This window comes from Nycticebus coucang, chromosome 5, assembly GCF_027406575.1.
Source record: "Nycticebus coucang isolate mNycCou1 chromosome 5, mNycCou1.pri, whole genome shotgun sequence".
NCBI classification, from domain to species: Eukaryota; Metazoa; Chordata; class Mammalia; order Primates; family Lorisidae; genus Nycticebus; species Nycticebus coucang.
This window is the reverse complement of record NC_069784.1, coordinates 23,521,783-23,542,462: the sequence shown is the minus strand read 5'-3', so window position 1 is coordinate 23,542,462 and position 20,680 is coordinate 23,521,783. Positions and strand designations below refer to the sequence as shown.

General features: G+C 38.1%; 1 protein-coding gene across 10 annotated transcripts in view; it reads left to right on the top strand.

Moving 5' to 3' along the window:
- EVI5 (ecotropic viral integration site 5) overlaps positions 1-20,680 on the top strand; it is a 202,913-nt gene that overhangs the window by 142,702 nt on the left and 39,531 nt on the right. For all 10 annotated transcript variants that reach the window (XM_053591714.1, XM_053591711.1, XM_053591715.1 and 7 more), the window contains one exon: positions 15,677-15,772. In XM_053591714.1, coding sequence (XP_053447689.1) covers positions 15,677-15,772 — 96 coding nt within the window. The remainder of the gene's footprint in view (positions 1-15,676; positions 15,773-20,680) is intronic.

The following is a 20,680-nucleotide window of genomic DNA, read 5'->3' as shown; positions in this document are numbered from 1 at the left end:
CAAGTTAAACCTATAGATTAGTCTTTTAATAAGAAACAAAAATCATGACTATCAAATATAAATTATATATAAGTAATATGTATTTACCAGTATAATATATAAGTGGTATCTTCAAGCACTATTTCCATAACTTTTTTAAGTCCTCAACTTCACATATTTCAGTTTTTATTCCCGTGGCTTCTTTCCTTCCTGACCCAGCCAGCCCTAAATCATACATTATGATAGCTTTACTCTGCTGCATATCTGGTTTGAAAAAAGAAGAAAAATTGGAAATTTTTCTGTTTCAGCTTGGAGAATACACAGTTTGTAGTCTTAGATTCTTCAAAAAAACGAAGTATCATGAAAAAAACCCAAAAAGTGCAGAAAGGCTATTACATTAAAAGAAGCTAAAGAGATGTAATAACCAAATGTAACCATGAACTTTGGTTTAATTCTGGGTAGTAATAGAGTGTTTTAGGTCCTTTTGGGAAACTTTGAATAGGAATGATAGTATGTCCAATGATGCTATGAAATTACTGTAAGTTTAAGTTTATAATGGCATTTGATTGTGTAGAACAGTTCCTGAGGAAATGTATGCTGACATGCATAGTAATAAAATGTCATGGTATCTGTAATTTACGTTCAGATGATTCAGAAAGAAAATCTGTGTGCACACATATATACACATAGAGGAAAAATGAAAAACCGATGTGGCAAAATGGTAGTTGGAGATTATAGCTGAAGGTTATGTGGATGGTATTATAATATTTTTTCAGCTCTTCTGTGGATTTGAAAATTTTGAAAACTAAAAAGCTAGAGGAAAATTTTGTAAGATGTAAATAATAGACCTGGTCTAGGGTACTTTCCACTATGCATCTAATGCATTAACTTGTTAAATTCTAAAAAAATGAAAGCAAAAAAAAAAAAACGTACAAGCAAACTGTCTAATTGTATGGAGTGTTTAAAAACATGTGGTCGGAAACACAATTTTTAAATCTGCTATCTTCCTCTCTAAGGAAATGTCCAGGATAGGATAAGTTATGACCAACATTAAAAAAATGTAGATAGGCTCGGCGCCTGTAGCTCAAGAGGCTAAGGCACCAGCCACATACACCAGAGCTGGCAGTTCAAATCCAGCCCGGGCCTGCCAAACAACAATGACAACTACAACCAATAAATAGTCCGGCATTGTGGCAGGGACCTGTAGTCCCAACTACTTGGGTGGCTGAAGCAAGAGAATCGCTTAAGCTCAGGAATTGGAGGTTGCCCAGGGCGACAGCTTGAGGCTCTGTCTCAAAAAAAATGTAGATAAAGCAGGGGGCCAGGCGCAGTGGTTCACCCCTGTAATCTCAGCACATGGGAGGCTGAGACAGTGGATTGCCTGAGCTCATGAGTTCAAGACCAGCCAGAGCAAGAGCAAGACCTCGTCTCAAAAAAAACGGCTGGACGTTGTGGTGGGTGCCTGTAGTCCCAGCTACTTGGGAGGCTGAGGCAAGAGAATCAAGTACAGTGACGCCACAGCACTGTACCGGGGGTGACAAAGTGAGACTCTGTCTCAAAATAAATAAATAAGAAAAGACTCTTAGGCACATCTACAATTTCTCATAAAGAAATAAGCCTGACTACCTGTATGAGTTTAAACAAGCCTGGGATCCATGTATTTTCTTTTACCTCCCTAATATTTTTTAATGTTATGCACTACTAAGCCCCACTTTTCTCCCAACACTTGTTTAAAGCACTTAACATTGCAGTCATCCATTTTGCTGACTATAACATTCAAAGAAAATGCTCCTTTGTACTATAGAGAAAACTTTCCTTGTTTTCTCTTTAATCTTCTAGCTGTGTATTCCACCACATTTCGTTGTTCACCTTTTGTAACAGTATGTCGGGACATGGTAGATGCAGGTGATTGTCTGCTTTCTACTCTGGCCATAGACACACTGTGTAAATAACATGAATTTTATTTTCCCGTGGATCACAGCATTTGTTGACTTTTCAGTAAAGTAACAGAATATGTGACACATCCTGGGCATGTTCCGTTTCTTTTTCATCCTTTCTCTGATTGGTTAACAGGGATAGCAGGTGAATGTGTGTGCCCAAGTCCTTACAAACAGTCCAGGTAACTGAGCACCAGAGTCACTGCTTATAGTACGTGTTCCTCAGTGCATGTTTATGGGTTAGACCAGGCGTCCTCAAACTTTTTAAGCAGGGGGCCAATTCACTGTCCCTCAGACCGTTGGAGGGCCGGACTATAGTTTAAAAGAAAAAACTATGAACAAATTCCTATGCACACTGCACATATCTTATTTTGAAGTAAAAAAACAAAACGGGAACAAACATAATCACACTGCCTCATGTGGCCATGGGCTGCAGTTTGAGGACCCCTGGGTTAGAGGAACATAGCTTTAACTATATAAACTCATAACTCATAAACAGTAGGGATTTCCATTTAGCATTTCCCTTATTTATTGCCCTTCCTTTTTGTAGATATTGATACTTTTAAGTGTTTGAAGAATTATTTTTTTGGTCTCCAAATCTTCAGTTTTTGTTTCTTAGCATGGTTATTTTATTCTTAAGTCATGGGGGTCATTTGTGTGGAATTTTCTCAGATACTAAACGTTTTATTTTGTTCTTCAGACATTACTAAACTTTAAAATCATATTTTCTGTTTTGAGAGCTAGGTTAACCAGGAAGGGGATTTGAGTTCAAAATAGAACCAACCTCTGTAGACAGGGAACTGACCAGATGAAACTAACATGGAAATAAATGTGAAGTGAAACTGACAGCAGAATTGAAAGAAATTAATTTAAGGACCCTTGACAGTTTTCCTCTACTTTTAAATCTAGAAATGTGGAGATTCGTTTATCAATAAGTTTGAGTCTGGGTCATATTTCTCATTTACCATGGTGGTGGTAGTTGAAAGAAATATTTTTCTCTTTGTTATATGTAAATTATATTAGAAAGCCTGTAATGAGATTACAGATATGATTTGAGATTCTTAGGAAATACAGTAAAAATCATTTTCTTATTGGTATATAAATAGAATTTTGAATTTGTGTTTTAAAAAACAGTTGTTACTCAAAGATGGTTCAAAGTGGTGTACTTCAAATATAGGTCTCCATGTTGGCTGCGTCAGGATTCCCCCCAGGGTGACTTTCAAAATATACTTTTTTTTTTTTTTTAAGAGACAGAGTCTTACTTTGTTGCCTTCAGTAGAGTGCCATGGCATCACACAGCTCACAGCAACCTCTGGCTCCTGGGCTTAAGTGATTCTCTTGCCTCAGCCTTCCCGAGTAGCTAGGACTATAGGCACCCACCACAACGCCCAGCTATTTTTTTTGTTGCGGTTTGGCCAGCGCTGGGTTTGAACCCGCCACCCTCGGTATATGGGGCTGGTGCCCTACCCACTGAGCCACAGGCGCTGCCCAAAAATATACTGATTTTCAAGCTCTGTGCCCAGATATTTAGAATTCAGTAGGTGAGGAGTGGGTTTCCTTAATCTGTATGTTTATAAAATTCCCCAAATGATGATTCTGTAATTATTTCTGTGAGACTGACGTGTGACTTACTGTGCTAAGGCAGATTCTCTAATAATCTTTAGGATTCACTGTTCTAAATATTCTTGAGAGTGTGTTGTTTATAGTATTATACTTAGATCCTTAGCCATATTATTTAGGTAGGTTTTCCTTTTTTTCCTTTTTTTGGTGACAGGATCTCTTTTTTACCAAGGCTGTTCTCAAATTCTTGACCTTAAGTAATCAGTTGAGATTACAGGCATGAGCCACTAACTGGTATATTTCATTGTAGATAAGAAAATACCCAATTCAGACTGGCTTAAGTAATAAAGGTTTATTGGCTTATATAACTGAAAAGTCTAGAAGTAAAATATGCTTCAAGAGGAGTTTGACCTGGATTCCAACTTGCAATTAACCATGATTCTGAAGGCTCTGCCCCTCTTTGGCATTTCTGTCCTTGGGAAGTTTTCCTCACTGTATTAAAATATCTAATAGGTGAGCTTTATATCCATGTATCACAACGTCTAGAATAAGAAATGTACTCCATAGAAGCATGAATCCTATGTACTCAATTTTGATATGAGGACGATTAATGACAATTAAGGTTATGGGGGGGAGGAAAAGAGAGGGAAGGAAGGAGGGGGGTGGGGCCTTGGTGTGTGCCACACCTTATGGGGGCAAGACATGATTGCAAGAGGGACTTTACCAAATGCAATCGGTGTAACCTGGCTTGTTGTACCCTCAATGAATCCCCAACAATAAAAAAAAAAAAGAAATATACTCCATAATTACCAGAGAAAGTGTTAAAAGCCATGCTGTTTGAGGAATTTCTGAATCAATCATTGTGTGAAACAGATGCCATTATCCTGTTTGATTTAGCCCCTACCAATCAAGGTGAAGGGATGGGGAAAGTGAATGGATCTTGAGGTGACAAACAAAATCTATTGTAAAACTTTATAGAGATGAACTGTAATTCAGCTTACTCAAGTTCCATTCTATTTTAATGAAGTCCTAATTTATGTGATTTAGTCATGTCACTTTTCACTTTGTTTCCAGTAAAATGTGAAGAGCGTTGTATCCATTCCTAAAGCAAAAGGTACATATATATATATATATATATATATTTTTTTTTTTTTTTTTTTTTTTTTTGAGACAGAGCCTCAAGCTATCGCCCTGGGTAGAGTGCTATGGAATCACAACTCACAGCAACCTCCAACTCCTGGGCTTAAGTGATTCTCTTGCCTCAGGCGCCTATCATAACGCCTGGCTATTTTTGGTTGCAGTTGTCATTGTTATTTGGCAGGCCCGGGCTGGATTCAAACCTGCCAGCTCTGGTATATGTGGCTGGTGCCTTAGTTGCTTGAGCCATAGGTGTTGAGCCAAGGTAGATTTTATTGTTTGTTTGTTTGTATGTATGTATGTATGTATGTATTTTAGAGACATGTTCTCGCTGTGTCACCTGGGCCGATCATAGCTGACAGCAACTTGAAACTCCTAGGCTCAAGTGATCCTTCTGCTTCAGTCTCCCATGTAGGTGGGATTACAGGCATATGGCACCATGCCTAGCTAATTTTTCTATTTTTTTGTAGAGACAGGGTCTCACGTTGCCCAGCTGTTCTGAAATTACTTGCCTTAAGCAATCTTCCCTCCTCTGCCTTCAAAAGGTTGGGATTATAGGTAAGAGCCACCACACCTGACCCTAAAGGTAGATTTTTTGTTTTTTAACCACTTGTAGATTTATTCAGTGACCAAAGGGTAGGTTATAAATGAAGCATCAGTCAATAACCTTTGGGAGAATATATCTTTTCATATATGCAAATGAAGTCCAGCATAGACCAGTGCTTTTTAGCAGATGGTTGGAAGAAAGAGCAAATGAGTTGTTTTTTATTGATAATTTTTCTCCCAGTATTTTACTAGGCATCTTATTTTGTAATGCATTTAAAAGTAAGTTACACTGTTTATACTTTACCCTTAAATGCTTAATCATGCCTGTCATTAACTGAGTTGTTTCTGACCTTTCGATTAAGATCCTCATATACAAAACTGTCTGGTTTAAGGCTTTAATTGGAATAAGGTTTTATTATAGATACCATAATGATAATTGCTAAAACATTTATTCAAAGACAGATCCAAGAATGAAATATATATTTATAACTTATACAAATGTTACATTATGCTCTCTTGATATAAAGTTTAATTTGTAATGTGATAAAAAATGTGTATTTAAGGTCTCCTCAGTGAAAGTACAGAATACCAAAATTGTTGATATTTTGGGCCTCTTTTTCTTTAAGTTTGTTGCTTACCTAATCAGTTTTACTTAGGAAACCAGCTAACTGGCAATCTATTGTTATCGGCCAGACCAAAAGAAAACCTCAAGAAAATGCAGGTTCCTGGTAAATTTATTAGTGTCGCTGACATTTTCCCACCTGCTTATCAGAAACAACCATGTGGACGCTATTTGAAAATAGAAAGCTATAAAATTACTTAGAAAAAAATCTGAAACATTAGCTAATTGTGAATGACTAGTCTCAGAAGTGAAATTAAGTGATATCAACTTCTTAAACTATACTAAGTCATTGGTATGCTTTTTGATACTGTAAATAACGTATTCTCTTTACGTTTAAAGAGGATCCTGAAAGACTTTGAATTAACTAACACATTTAAATGAGAGGCTATTTATTAGTAGAACCTAAAAATCACGGATTTTTAAAGTAAAAGATCATTTGTACATTTTACTTTATTAAGTGAAGACAGCTCTTTTTACTTCTGTTTTTGAAATATCAGCAATATTCCCTTTATTGAATCAAAATATCCCATGCAGAACTTCTTATTTATTTATTTTTCAGAGATGGGATCTTGCTCTCTCACCCAGACTAACTCCTTGGTCTCGCCTTGGCCTCTCAGTACTAGGGTTATAGATATGAGCCACTACGCACAGCCCCATGCAGAGCTCTCACTGATTTGTCGATCACCTTAATGTGCCACTAACGTGTAACAAGTATGCTGAGATAGTAACGGTCTTGTCCAGGGGTCACTGCAGAGCCTAGAGCTGCTTAATCACGCTTTCTCTTACCTCAGTTTACCAGTGTGCCTTAAGAGTTGCACGTGTGAGTGTGTGTGTGTGTATCTTCACAGAAACAATGGTTTAATAGGCATCATAGTCCAACTTTTTGTTTATAAAAGTTTTACAAAGGGGGCGGCGCCTGTGGCTCAAGGAGTAGGATGCCGGCCAAAAAAAAAAACTGCAAAAAAAAAGTTTTACAAAGGAAACTCAACATTAAGCATTTTTTTTTCTTTTGAGACAGAGTCTCACTTTATGGCTCTGGGTAGAGAGCAATGGCATCACAGCTCACGGCAACCTCAAACTCTAGGGCTCAAGTGATCCTCTTGCCTCAGCCTCCCGAGTATGTGGGACTATAGGTGTCCACCACAATGCCTAGCTTTTTTTTTTTTTTTTTTTTTAGAGATGGGGTCTCATTCATGCTCTGGTTGGTCTCAAATTCCTGAACTCAAGCAATCCACCTGCTTCATCCTTCCAGAATGCTAGGATTATAGGCATGAGCCACCATGACCAGCCCAACATTAAGCTTTATAACATTTTATTTAAATCTAAAACAGACAACTAGTCTGACTTCAGTGACCTACACCTGTAATCCAAGCACTTTGGAAGGCCAAGTCAGGAGAATCTTTTGAGGCCAGGAGACCAGCCTAGAGTAAAAAATAAAAAGAGTCACTGGGCTCGGCACTTGTAGCTTAAGCAGCTAGGGTGCCAACCACATACACCAGAGCTGGAGGGTTTGAATCCAGCCCAGGCCCGCCAAACAACAGTGACAACTACGACCAAAAAATAGCTGGGCACTGTGGTGGGCACCTGTCATCCCAGCTACTTGAGAGGCTGAGGCAAGAGAATCCCTTAAGCCCAAGAGTTGGAGGTTGCTGTGAGGTGTAACAGTACGGCACTTTACCCAGGGGAGGAAAAAAAGAACTGTATACAATTGGATTTAGTCAAATATGTATAGTTTTTGTCTTTGAAATTCTGCCTTTTTTCTACAATGGAAAGTAGAAATGGAAGTTCAAGGACAACTTTTTTTAGTCATAAAATCTAGGTGGGCTTCTTTGATTTTCAGAAGCATCTTTCTGGAGTCTTTTTGTTTGTTTTTTTATGTTAAAAGCATTATGCCTTTTATGGTAAAGTTTCCTGGCTGCCCTATTTTTCATCAAATACTGTCTTTCCTCCAAAGATACTAAGGTGCTGTAAGAAGGTTTTTAGCTAAACCCTGCTAGGACCCACCTTTGAAAGAATCAGATCTTTGGAATCTGTTGCTTTTTGTAAAATGCATTTAATGATCCCTATATTGCAAGAATTTTTTTCATTATAGGTTATAGGTTTCCCTGTAGGAAAGAATTGGTGTTAGCGCTTGTTACTGGTCATTCTACAAAAAGTCTTTCTGTATTATTAAACTTCTTTTTTACATTGGCGCTTACCTTGGATTTTGTCATCTTATTTGCCCTGAAAATTTCCTTATCCTACATGGTAGTTTTTGCTCTCAAATGTCCAAAATGTTCACGAACTTTACCTTTACTGGGAACCAGATTCAAAGCTATTTTTCTCCAGGTCTAATTCCATACTGCAAATATTTAGCCTTTCTATCTCACCCAGAAGGATTTCTTCATAATAGTGGATTTCACTTTCCATTTAATCAACCGAGGAAGTAAATATGACATGATAACAAAATTCGACCAAAAATCCACCCAAAAGAACATGAGTATCCCCATCAGTGACTCTCATCACACTAGTCCTCCTCGGAAGTATATCTGCTTACTCAGAGGCTGCTGCCATTTATCATGTGTGGGATTTGGAGAATAACTTATGTAGGAATAATGCTTTATGTATTTTATGTCAATGAACATCCTCCCTTATGTATTTTTTCTCATTTCCTACATTCTTCCTCTGTGCCTCATTCATGCTCTTATTGCTTTCTACTCGACACCATCTTTTTCCACTTTGAAGGCATACAGGACTGAGATGGAGTAAGTCTAAAGCTAAAGAAAATCTTAGGATGAGATAGGTATTTTGCTGTGTGTAATGTGCATTTTTTTAATTTTCTTGCCCTAATTTTTAAGAGAACAATAAGGATGCACATTATATGTGGATAGTACTGATTCTTTACATAAATGTTTTAAATTCTTTCATTTATGCTTATGTGTTCAATGTGTAACTCTAGAAAGCAATAATGATACCTGCATACAAAATAGAATGCAGTAATTGTGCTCCCTCCATGCTGCCGCCCTCCCCAGCCACTGCTCCACCTGGCAGGCTCCACAGCTATAGGAGCCTTCAGCCTGCCCAGCCACTGGCATCTTGGAGGTGCCGCTAATGGCAATGGGATGATTAGGATGTTGGGACTTTGGAAAAGGAAGGCAGAAGTGGCCGTGCAATGGCACCTCATTTTCTTGCAAGAGATGTGAGGTATAGAGCCAGCTGCTATGGAGAAGCTGGGAGCAAGCCTAGGGGCATGTGAGAGTCGTCTGGGTGGCCTTATTGCCCAGCCATTCCCAACTGTCCTCTCCTGGCTCACCCTCCTCCCTTGCCCTTTCTGGGCTGCCTTGTCTTTCATGCAGGTAGCCCCATTCAGAGGACCCTGGAACGCTTGCTGAGGAGGAAGATCCCTGGGGTGGAGTTTGGGAGACTCAGACTGAGACCCAGTTCTCCCAGTAGCCTGCTGTTGTGACCTTAGGCCTCAGTTCCCATGAAGTTTCTGTCTGCAAGGGTACCTGTCAGGAAAGCATGAGAGCTCTGAGACAGCTGAACCCATTGATTGTAACTGTGAGTCTGTGACTTGTCTGAGCCCCCAAGGTGTCGAGTTGATATAATTTCCCAATCTTGCTGATAGAGAGAACCATCTAGGATACATGTTGATGGAACAGATACCCCGGTCTTTCTCCTGGAGAGCAGATTCATGGAATTTGCGTTTGGTTCAAGAGTCTCATTCTAACCAGTCCCTTGGGTGATTTGTAGGATTTGCAAGTTTGGGAAAGGTTGGTGTCATTCATTTGATGATACTGAGTGTCCAAGATCTAGATGGCTCCAGGAGGTCATGGTGTAGACACAGAAATGTAAGTGCGGAGTACGTCACTGGGGTATGTATCAAGGGGCGCTTCCTCCTCAGCACAGGCCAGCAGGAGCCTGAGGCAGGCAGGGAAATAAGCCCATTGGGGTTCTCAGCAGAGCAGCTGTGGCCATGTTCCCACTGATGGACATGGGTGGATATCGGAAATGAGAGGATGTGGGGATGGGGGAGCCAGGAAGGAACAGGTGGGAGAGGTCAGGTGCACATGTCATCCAGACCACTCTCATCTGTCACCTGGGCTTGTTACTGGCTTCTCCATAGCCAGCTCTGTGCTTCATGCCTCTTGGGGAAGAGGCACCACTGCATGGCCACTTCTGCCCTCCTTTAAAAAATTAAAATGAAAGGTTTTTTTCCTGAAAGTTTAGGTCCAAAATGTGGGCATCCATTATGCACAGCAAAATACATTAGTGATAGAACAAACTGATTTGAGTGGTGACTGCATTAGTTTTTCTTATATCACTCTTTGGTTCTTATTTTGTGCCCTTTTTTTTTGGCCAGGGCTGGGTTTGAACCCGCCACCTTTGGCATATGGGGCCAGCGTCCTACTCCTTTGAGCCACAGGCGCTGCCCTTATTTTGTGCCTTTGAAAAAAAAATTTTTTTTTTTGAGACAGAGTCTCACTATGTCACCCTTGGTGGAGTGCTGTGGTGTCACAGCTCACAGCAACCTCAAACTCTTGGGCTTAAGCAATTCTCTTTCCTCAGCCTCCCAAGTAGCTGGCACTACAGGCACACGCCACAACACCTGGCTTTTTTTTTTTTGTTGCAGTTATCATTGTTGCTTAGCTGGCCCGGGCCGGGTTTGAACCTGCCTGCCTTGGTACATGCGGCTGGCGCTGTAACCACTATGCTACAAGCTCCAAGCCCCTTTGAAATATTTCATTTTAAAAGTAGGAAGATTAAAAATAAAATACAAACATAACCATGGGTAAGTGGTATTGTTGGACAGATATAAGTTGATACTATGGGTCATTAGCTTCAGGCCATAAATGCAAATAGCTGTAGTGTTTCATCTTTAATTTTATATATATTGGAAATTCCCATTTAAATCAGTAGAGGCTAAAATAAATATTCAAGTAAAGACATAAACTTCCGTAGCAAATCCAAGAAATCTCATTTGCTTGATGCTTGGTTAAATATCCATGTACTCTTTTCTATTTCATTGTTTCTCATGTTCAGAATGCTATAAGGGTGGAAAAATGTGATTCTTAAGCAACTAATTCATTCAGTTTTTCATTTACGTTTCCTCGTCTATGGAGTAAGAATAATAACAGTATGTCATACAGAGTTGTTGTGATGATTACACATGAAGGATTTAGAACAATTATTGGGACATTTAAGTGCCAGTCTTTCTCCACCAGAGCTCCACAAGAAAAGTAAGCCCTACAGAAAATGATTTGAGTAACTACAATTGACCCTTGAATGATATGAGAGTTAAGGGCATTGAACCCACTTACAATTGGAAATCTGTGTATAACTTTTGGCTTCCCCATAACTTAAATATTAATAGTCTACTGTTGACAAGAAGCCTTACTGATAATAGAAACAGTCAATTAAGACATTTTTCTATATGTATTATTTATTGTATTCTTCAAGTAAGCTAGCAATCAGAAAGTGTTAAGACAATCATAAGGAAAAAGAAATTTATTTTATTATTCATTAAGTGGAAGTAGATCATCATAAAAGTTTTCACTGTCTTCATGTCATTTAGGCTTAGGAGGAGGAACACCAGGGATTGATCTTATTGTCCCGGGTGGCAGCAGTGAAAGGAAATGCAGGCGTTTATGGACTTGGCAGGTCATCTGTGGTGTTCACAGGTCAGCTGTATTTTCTCAGTTCTAAGGATAGTACACAGCACTATAGTAGATGCACAGGAATTAAGTCACATCATTTAGATGTAATGATGTTGTAGGCAGTAGGGCTTAATCCTTTGGGAACCTCCAGTGAAAGGAGCTTATAGTGCTTAGCTATTATTATTTTGGTTGCCACTGACAGGAATCCATATTCAAACTATTCAAACTGGTTTAGGCCAGGTGTGGTGGTTGACACCTGTAATCCCAGCACTTTAGAAAGCTGAAGAGGGGGGATCGCTTGAATTTAGGAGTTTGAGAAGAGCCTGGATAACATAAAGAGACATTCTCCCTGCCTCCATCTCTACAAAAAATTGTGTAAAAAAATTTGCCAGGCATGGTGGTGTGTGCCTGTAGTTCTAGCTCCTCAGGAGGCTGGGGCAGGAGATCCCTTGAGCCCAGGAGTTTGAAACTTCAGCCTAGGTGACAGAGTGAGATTTTGTCTCTTTAAGAAAAAAAAAAGCTGGCTTAATAAAGGAGCTTTCTTGTTTCATGTAAGTGAAGAACTAGGGAACGCCTCAGATGATTTGATCCGGACTCTGACTTAGTATTTCTACTATTCTTTTTTTGCTTCAACCTTTTCTTTGGCCATTCAGTTGAACTAATATTTCTAACTATATTTTCAAAAAAGGCATATTTTTTTCTTAAATATGGACTTATTGCTAAAATTATAAGATATCTTTTAATATATGTATTTTAGAAGCCTAGAGTATTTGGAATATGATAAGTATTAAATAAGCCAATTCTTTGCTTAGATAACTGTATCTGATATTCGTGTGTTTAAATATACACATGCATTTCTAAATTATAGGAATACATTCTGAAAAATTCAGCATTAGATGATTTCATTGTTGTGCAAATGTCACAGGATGTGCTTACACAAACCTAGACAGTATCACCTGCTGCACACCTAGGCTAGACGGTACAGCCTGTTGGGCCAAGGCTACAAACCTCTTTAGTATGTTATTGTACTGAATGCTGTATGGAGTTGTAACACAAGTATTTGTATATCTACGCATAGAAAAAGTACAGTAAAAATACGGTGAAACGATAAAAAATGGTACACGTGTATATCGCATTTACTATAAATGAAGCATGCGGGACTGGAAGTTGCTTTGGGGAGACAGCAAGTGTTGAGTTAGTGTGAAGGCCTACAACCCATGTACACTGTCACGTAGGCTACACTAAATTTGTAAACAAAAAAATTCTTCAGTAGTAAATGCACCTTAGCTTACTATAATTGTTAACTTTATAAACTTAAAAAAAATTAACTTATGTTTTATAATAACACTGAGCTTAAAATACAAACACATTGTACAGCTATATAGGGTAGCCATAAAGTTCGTGTGCAGTTAGACTATTTAAATGAACTTGATGGCCACCTTGTATAAAAATATCTTGTTTCTGCCTCAGCACCCATAGCTCAGTGGTTGGGGCCGCTGGCCACATACACCGGAGCTGGCAGGTTTGAACCCAGCCTAGGCCTGCTAAACAACAATGATAATTACAACAAAAAATAGCCGGGCGTTGTGGCAGGCACCTGTAGTTCCAGCTACTTGGGAGGCTGAGGTAAGAGAATCACTTAAGCCCAAGAGTTTGAGGTTGCTGTGAGCTGTGACACCCAGCACTCTCCCAAGGGTGACATAGTGAGACCCTGTCTCAAAAAAAAAAAAAAAAAAAAAAAACAACCAAAAAACTTCTTTCTTTATATCCTTATTCTACAGGTTTTTTTCTACTTTAAAATTTTTAAGTTTTACCCCACTTTTTAAACTTTTTTCTTCATAACTGAGACAAACACACACCCTATGCAGGGTGAGGATCGTCCATGTTGCTGTCTTCCATCTGCACGTGGCATCCCGCTGGAAGGTCCTCAGGGCAGCAATACATGGAGGTGTCTTCTCCTCTGATAACGATACCTTCTTCTGGAATACTTCCTGGAGGACCTGCCTGAGGCTGTTTTACAGTTGACCTTTATTTTTGTATAAGTAGAATGAGTATACTCTATAGTAATTACAAAAAATATAGCATAATAAATGCACAAATCTATAACATAGTTGTTCATTATCATGATCTCAAGTATTACGTACTGTCTGTAGTTTGCCATTTTTATACAAGTGTCAGCACAGATTTCTTTACATTGGGGTAACCACAAACGTGAGTGATACGTTGCACTGTGGCCTTACAATAGCTAATATGTCACTAGGCAATAGGAGCTTTTCATCTCCATTGTAATCTTCAGGGCCACCATTATATATGTCATTCACTGTTGACAAAACTTTATTATATGTCACTTGACTGTGTAAGAAAAGTGTTTTAACCCTATAGAAGCAATAGTTGTGGTTTTACATATACACAACTGTTAATTACACTAAATCACTACAATAGTCCATATTCCAATAAAAGGCTTTAAAGATAGCTCACCAAAAGAAAAAGAACAAAATAATAAAAAATGGGAGCTTAGAAGAATAACTTGATGAAAGGAGTTGAGGACTAGACTAAGGTTAGTCAAGGATGCAGGTTAGGTGGAAAGGATGGTTATTGCAGAAGAGCAGTCTTGTTGGAATGGTGCCCTGACGCTCCAGGGAAGCCACCCATTCTGTTGCTAGAGCAGTTTCAGTTGTTCTTCCTACCAAGGATGTTGGGAGAAGTGTATTTAGAACAAAAGTGGGGAGTGGACTTGCCTGCAGTCAAGGTCGCATCTTACTGCAATTGAAAAATAGCAGTACGAATCTCCACCTTGAAAAATGTTCTTCAGTGCAACCCATCACTCTCAAGGTAATTAATTGTACAGAACCAAAGACACATTTTAAAGCCTATTTTTAAAAAACGTATAAACCAGGCTTGGTGGCTCACACCTGTAATCACAACACGTTGGGAGTCTAAGGTGGGAAGATCACGTGAGGCCAGGAATTCAAGACTAGGCTGGGCAACATAGTAAGATCCTGTCTCTACAAAAATTAGCAGGGTGTGGTAGCGTATATCTATAATCCCAACTACTTGGGAGGCTGAGACAGGGATCTCTTGAGTCTAGGGATTCAAGTCTGTAATGAGCTATGATCACCCCCATTGCACTCCAGCCTGGGCAACAGAGCAACACCCTGGCCTCTTTAAAAAAACAAAAACAAATAAACTTAGAAATCTAGAGGTAACTTGTACAGGGACTTCAAAGCTCTGTAGAATTAGAATGTATTCTGCTCTATATGTACTGATATTGAATCATCTTCAGCATCAATCATCTTAATGATCTTGTTGAGAAATGATAGCAAAGTGTAGAACAGCATGATTAGTGACTGTAGTGTGGGTAAACATATAGTGCATATACATTTGTTTATAAGTACACAACATCGTGAAAAGACTACACTTAAAAACTTTTAACAGTTGTCTCCATGGAAGGAAACTGGTTGGTTGGCTTCTAGTTTAAGGAGTTAAGTAGTTTCAACAGAGGGTTCTGGATCAGAATTTCTTAACATTCTAAACATCAGCAAATGGCTTCCTGATTAAAAATATTCGGGACATATCAAAAACATTTGTGATTTCACTCTTTCATAAGCTCTTTATCTTAAAGGTCATTTTTGTTTTCAGGAGGTATAAGAAAAAGGCAACTCCTTTCCTTCCACATCCCTGAAAAATAGTCCCAACACTCTTCCAAAACTCACTCGCTAACTCTTGGGAGGATCAGGAGGCACTTTTAAGGAGGGACTCCTAGTACACATTCCTGAGCTAGTCCAACAGAAGACTCAGAACTGTCCTTCCCTTTTTAAGAGTGATTTGGAAAATTTTTCTTCTTTGTTCCCTAAGCAAAAGCATATCCCAGTGTAGTTATGGAAATTTGCCATCTTGAGTGAGCAGTGAATCGCTTATGGTATGAATAGAGCATCACGTGCCCTCAAAATAACTATAAATGCCTTTGAAATTCTAGGATAATGTTTTCCTCAGGAGACCCATGCAATTATTGGTTTCTAAGATCTCTCAAAAGGTACATCTTGTAAATTATATTTATTATAAACCACTTCCATTAAATATTAAAATACTTACTATCATTTACTATGAATTACTTTTCAGAGGTAGTTTGAGAATGGATTTGTTCAGAATGCAGTGAACTAAATGGTATGTTCTTATGCTGTCTTATATCTTGAAATACTTGAGTACATTTTGTGAAAAATGGCCTCTTGTTTTTGCTTTGTTGTTTTGTCACAAAATAGAAAGAAGAAGGAAAGCTTCAAGGACAGCTTAACAAGTCTGATTCTAACCAGTATATTAGGGAACTGAAAGATCAGATAGCAGAGCTGAATCATGAGGTAAGTGATAAATTTTGATCTTCACATATTTCTTCCTTCCTTCCTCTGTATTGTAACAACACTTTGTTACTGGTTATAAGACTGATTCTTTTATGTTAAATACATCATTTTCTGTATATTCTTGGTTTTAATTAATATTTTTTTAAGACTTCTTTTTCACAAAGATTTTTCTGTTCTAATATTATGGATTTCTTTTCCTTAGGCCTAAAATGATCAATTAATATTTTCATGGCAAATATTTTATCTTTTATTGTGGTATGAAAACTCTTGATTGTTTGCCTGAATGTCAAAGTTTCCTCAAATAAACTAAAATTTTCCTTATACCTGTGGAATAGATTTGTGGTATTTACCGTTGTGGGTAGAGAGAAATTCTTTCACTCTTTTTCTTCATTCCCCCTCGTGGTGGTATTACTGAGATTGCAACAAAGGATACTTGCCTAATATCAGTTAACAGATTTCTTAGTATTTGAATGGTTTTTAAACTGGTATTACCTTGAATTGGTGAGATTCAACTCACAAATTTTTTAGAGTTTTACTAGGTATCATACTGAGTAATTTAAATTATTTAAACTAAAGCATTTGACTAGAGATATAACTTTTTGTTAATGTGGCTGTAGGTCAGTTTCTTTGTCCTTTATTATTTTCTAATGATAAATATCTGGCTGCACATCATTGGAAAACCATGTTTTTTATTTTGAATTACTTGTTAAATTGTATTCATAGTGGTGAGATTTGAAAAGGTAACATAAACCTCATTGGTTTAAAAAAAAACAGAGGAGGACAAAAAGAAACTCATTTTGACCACTAAATAAATTTAAACCTCAAAGGAAAAAGTTTAGACATTACCCTTTCCTGGTATTACACTCTTCAGTTAAAGTCTGAATGTTTTGAGTAATACCTCCTGGACTCCAGTAGTCAATCTAAGAAAAAATTCTAAGTGAAGAAGGAAAAAAAGCAAAAATTATAAATCTTAGATGTAGTTCAATTTGTTTTGAAATTTAGGGGATCATTTCTATAAATATTAATTTTCAGGCATGATAACATTTGATTCAAGATCTTATATAATCTTCACCTATTTCTATTTTTTATAATCTGATATTTATATAGCCACATATGAAAGAATAAGTCACCACAAATAAGCATGTTCTAGAAATCCTTACTATCTTGAGAGCCGTAGGAATTGTTTCATGTTCAAAAAGGTGTTCTTTTTCTTTTTTTGAGACAGAGTCTCACTGTGTTGCCCTTGGTAGAGTGCTGTGGCTTCACAGCTCACAGCAACCTCAAACTCTTAGACTTAAGCGATTCTCTTGCCTCAGCCTTCCAAGTAGCTGGGACTACAGGCGCCTGCCACAGCACCCGGCTATTTTTTGTTGCAATCGTCACTGTTGTTTAGCTGGCCCAGGCCAGCTTCGAACTTGCCAGCCTCAGTGTATGTGGCTGACACCCTAACCACTGTGCTATGGGCACTGAGCCCAAAAAGGTGTTCTTAAGGGAAATTATGACTAGAATAAAGCAACCTCCCATTTAAAATTTTGACATGTAGCAGTGGCGAAGCTTTAATCTTGCTGGAAAAAAAATTGTATATAGATTGACTTTATTTCTAAAACTAGCCTAAAAAAGCAGTCAAAAAAATATTAAGTTTGCTTGTCACATACCTTGACTAAAAATAATTCTCCTCATTAGGACTATCAGAAAATAATTCACATGAATTTTAACTTTAATGTTGTAATGTGTAGCCTACAAAAGCACACTTGCCTTATAAAAACGTGAAAAGAAAAGCAACAGATCAACAGGGTAGAATTTTCTACTATTAAAGTTTAAGAGCTAGACTGTGCAAATTAAAGTCTAGAAACCAAACTATTTATCTTTTGTTAAGAAAAAGATACAACCTTTAGAGTATTTTTATTCATTAATACCCTTCCTTGTTCCATAGAGGATTAAGGAAATCTCCAAGTGCCACAAAATAGCAGCAATCCATGGTTTGGGGAGAAAAAAAATAAGGAAAAACAACTGTAGAAATATAGTATGGAACCATGAATAAGGCCAATATAAAAAGACACAGCACAGAAATACGTATTTCCTGTAAGTGAGCCTCATACTGGGCTCTAAGATTTTCAACACTCAACACAAAAGGGGAAACCTGGTTGCTTAAACGTTACGCTTAAAGTGCTTAAAGCGTATGATAAACACAGACCAGTTGGAAGAGCCACAACTATTCCTGATACCGACTAAGTAACGATTTCTTGTTTGCTTCCTCATAAAGGAGACCTAGTATGAATTCCCTGGTTATTTTCCTTAACATTCTGTGAGAATGGCTTCATAATTATAAAAACAAACTTTATTTTTAAACTTTTATATAGAAGCATAACATACAAAAAAGTGCCCAGCTCACAAGTTTATATATCTCAATAAGTTACCAGAAAATGATCACAGTTGTAAATACCACCCAGCTTCCAGAAATGGACCCCAGAGCCTCATTCTTACCCTCTCCCCAACACTGTTCCCTCGTCTTCAAAGGTAACCATGATCTCAACTTTTAATATCGTCATTTAAGTTTTTTTAACTTTATGTAAATTGATTTATTCTTTTGTATCTTGCTTCTTTTGCTTAACATTATGTGATTTTATTGTTTTAAAGTGTAGCTGTAGGTTGTTCATTTTCAGTGCTGTGTAATCTTCCTTTGTATAAATATGCCATGGTTTCTTTATCTATGTTGGCAAACATTAGGATTATTTCCAGTTTTGTCTTTTAACAACATTACTGCCAGTGGTTATGCCAGTTTACACTCTGATAAGCAGTGAAGAGAGTTCTAACAGTTCTGTATCCTCATCAGTATGTGGAATTGTCAGTCTCTCTCATTTTAGCCATTCTGGGACTCTGAAGAGGTTTCTCCTTATGGATGTAATGTGCGTTTTCCTGATTAGTAATGAGATAAGTCCCCCATCCCCAGTATCTAAAACAGTGGTGCCATGTAGGATGTGCTTCATGAAAATGATTTTAATGAATAAATGATGTTTATGAAAGGCTTTGTGGATGAGGTAACATATAAACTGCGATAGGAATGCTAAGATGCTTTCTAATGTATAAAAATCAGTGGAAAGAGCATTTCGGACCAAAAAAAAACATCTAACAAAATCCCTAGAGGAAAATGGAGTGGCTTTTCTGAGAAACAATATTAGTGTGGCTAGAGTGTAGTGGACAGTGGGGGAAAAGGTATGAAAGAAGATTCAGTATATGGGGGTGGGAGGGAGTTGGATCATATACAGTTGGGCCTCCTCATATGCAGGTTTCCCATCCATGGATTCAACCAACTGTGAGTTGAAAAGATTTTTTTTTTTTTTATTGTTGGGGATTCATTGAGGGTACAATAAGCCAGTTACACTGATTGCAATTGTTAGGTAAAGTCCCTCTTGCAATCGAAAAGATTTTTTAAAAATGCATTTCTGGCGGCGCCTGTGGTTCAGTGGGTAGGGTGCCAGCCATATACACGGAGGCTGGCGGGTTCGAACCCGGCCCAAGCCAGCTAAACAACAGTGACTACTGCAATAAGAAAATAGCTGGGCATTGTGGCGGGCGTCTGTAGTCCCAGATATTTGGGAGGCTGAGGCAAGAGAATCGCTTTTAAGTCTTAAGATTTTGAGGTTGCTGTGAGCTGTGGTGTCACGGCACTCTACTGAGGATGACATAGTGAGACTCTGTCTCAAAAAAAAAATTGCATCTGTATTAAACACATACAGACTTTTTAAAATTTTTCCTAAACAATATAGTGTAATAACTGTTTCCATAGCATTCATAACTTTTATGTTGTATTAGGTACTGTAAGTAATCTAGAGATGATTCAAAGTATATAAGAGGTTGTGCATGGGTTATATGGAAATACCCGTACACCAGGGACTTGAGCCTCTGTGGAGTTTGATATGTTTGGGAAGGCCTGGAACCAGTCCCCCACAGATAATGAATTATAACTAACAATGCTTTGTAAGCCAGGGTATATGGTTTGGGTCTTATTCTTAGCATAATGGGGAGCTTTTGGATAGCTGTTGTATTTGTTTTAAGAGACACAGTGAAACTGTGTTACCCAGGCTGGACTCAAACTCCTGGACTCAAGCAGTCCTCTCCCCTCAGTTCCCTGAAAGCTGGGGTTGCAGGTGCACAACACCCATACTTAGCTTCTTGGTTTTAAGCAGGAAGTAAATGATCTCATTTGCCCTGCTTGCTGTATGGTGTGCTGATCATAGGAGAGAAAGAGTGGAAATAAGGAAATTCATTAGCAGTCTGTTACAGTCATCCAGATAAGATCAAAGGTAGCTTAGAAGGATGGATGAAGTGGAAATGTTGTAATGTGGCTGTATTGGAAGTACGTTTTTTCTCATAAGAGAAAGCAAGTCGGTGGCTTCAGAGATCTTTGGCTTGAGCAATTGAGAGTGGTTGGTTGACCCATATTAAGGAAAGGTGGAAAACCAAGAACTCTGCTTTATTTATGTTAAAGTTAAGATTCAGGTCAAACATTCAAATGAAGATATCAAGCAGTGGATATATGAGTATGAAATTCTAAAGAGTAGTCAGTGTTAAAAATAGTTGGAGTACTGATTGGCATGTAAAGAGCATTTGTATGTAAAGAGATGGGTATCCAAGAGCAAGTTCTGGGGCTTTTCCAACCTTTAAGGTCAAGAGAGCCAGCCCAGGAGACCTCAACCACCAGCGCAATAGGAGGGAAGTTGTAGAGACACAGGAGTCCCCAGAAGGAAGACAGGAGCATTTCTACATAGTTATTTCTATTTGATTTTAACTTCTCCTGAACCTTTTGGCGAATAAACTTATTTTCAAAATGTCTTCAGAATTTTCACCATTGTATCAGAGAAAGATGGATGAAAAGAACTTGAGAGAAGGAATGTTCTATAACTAGAT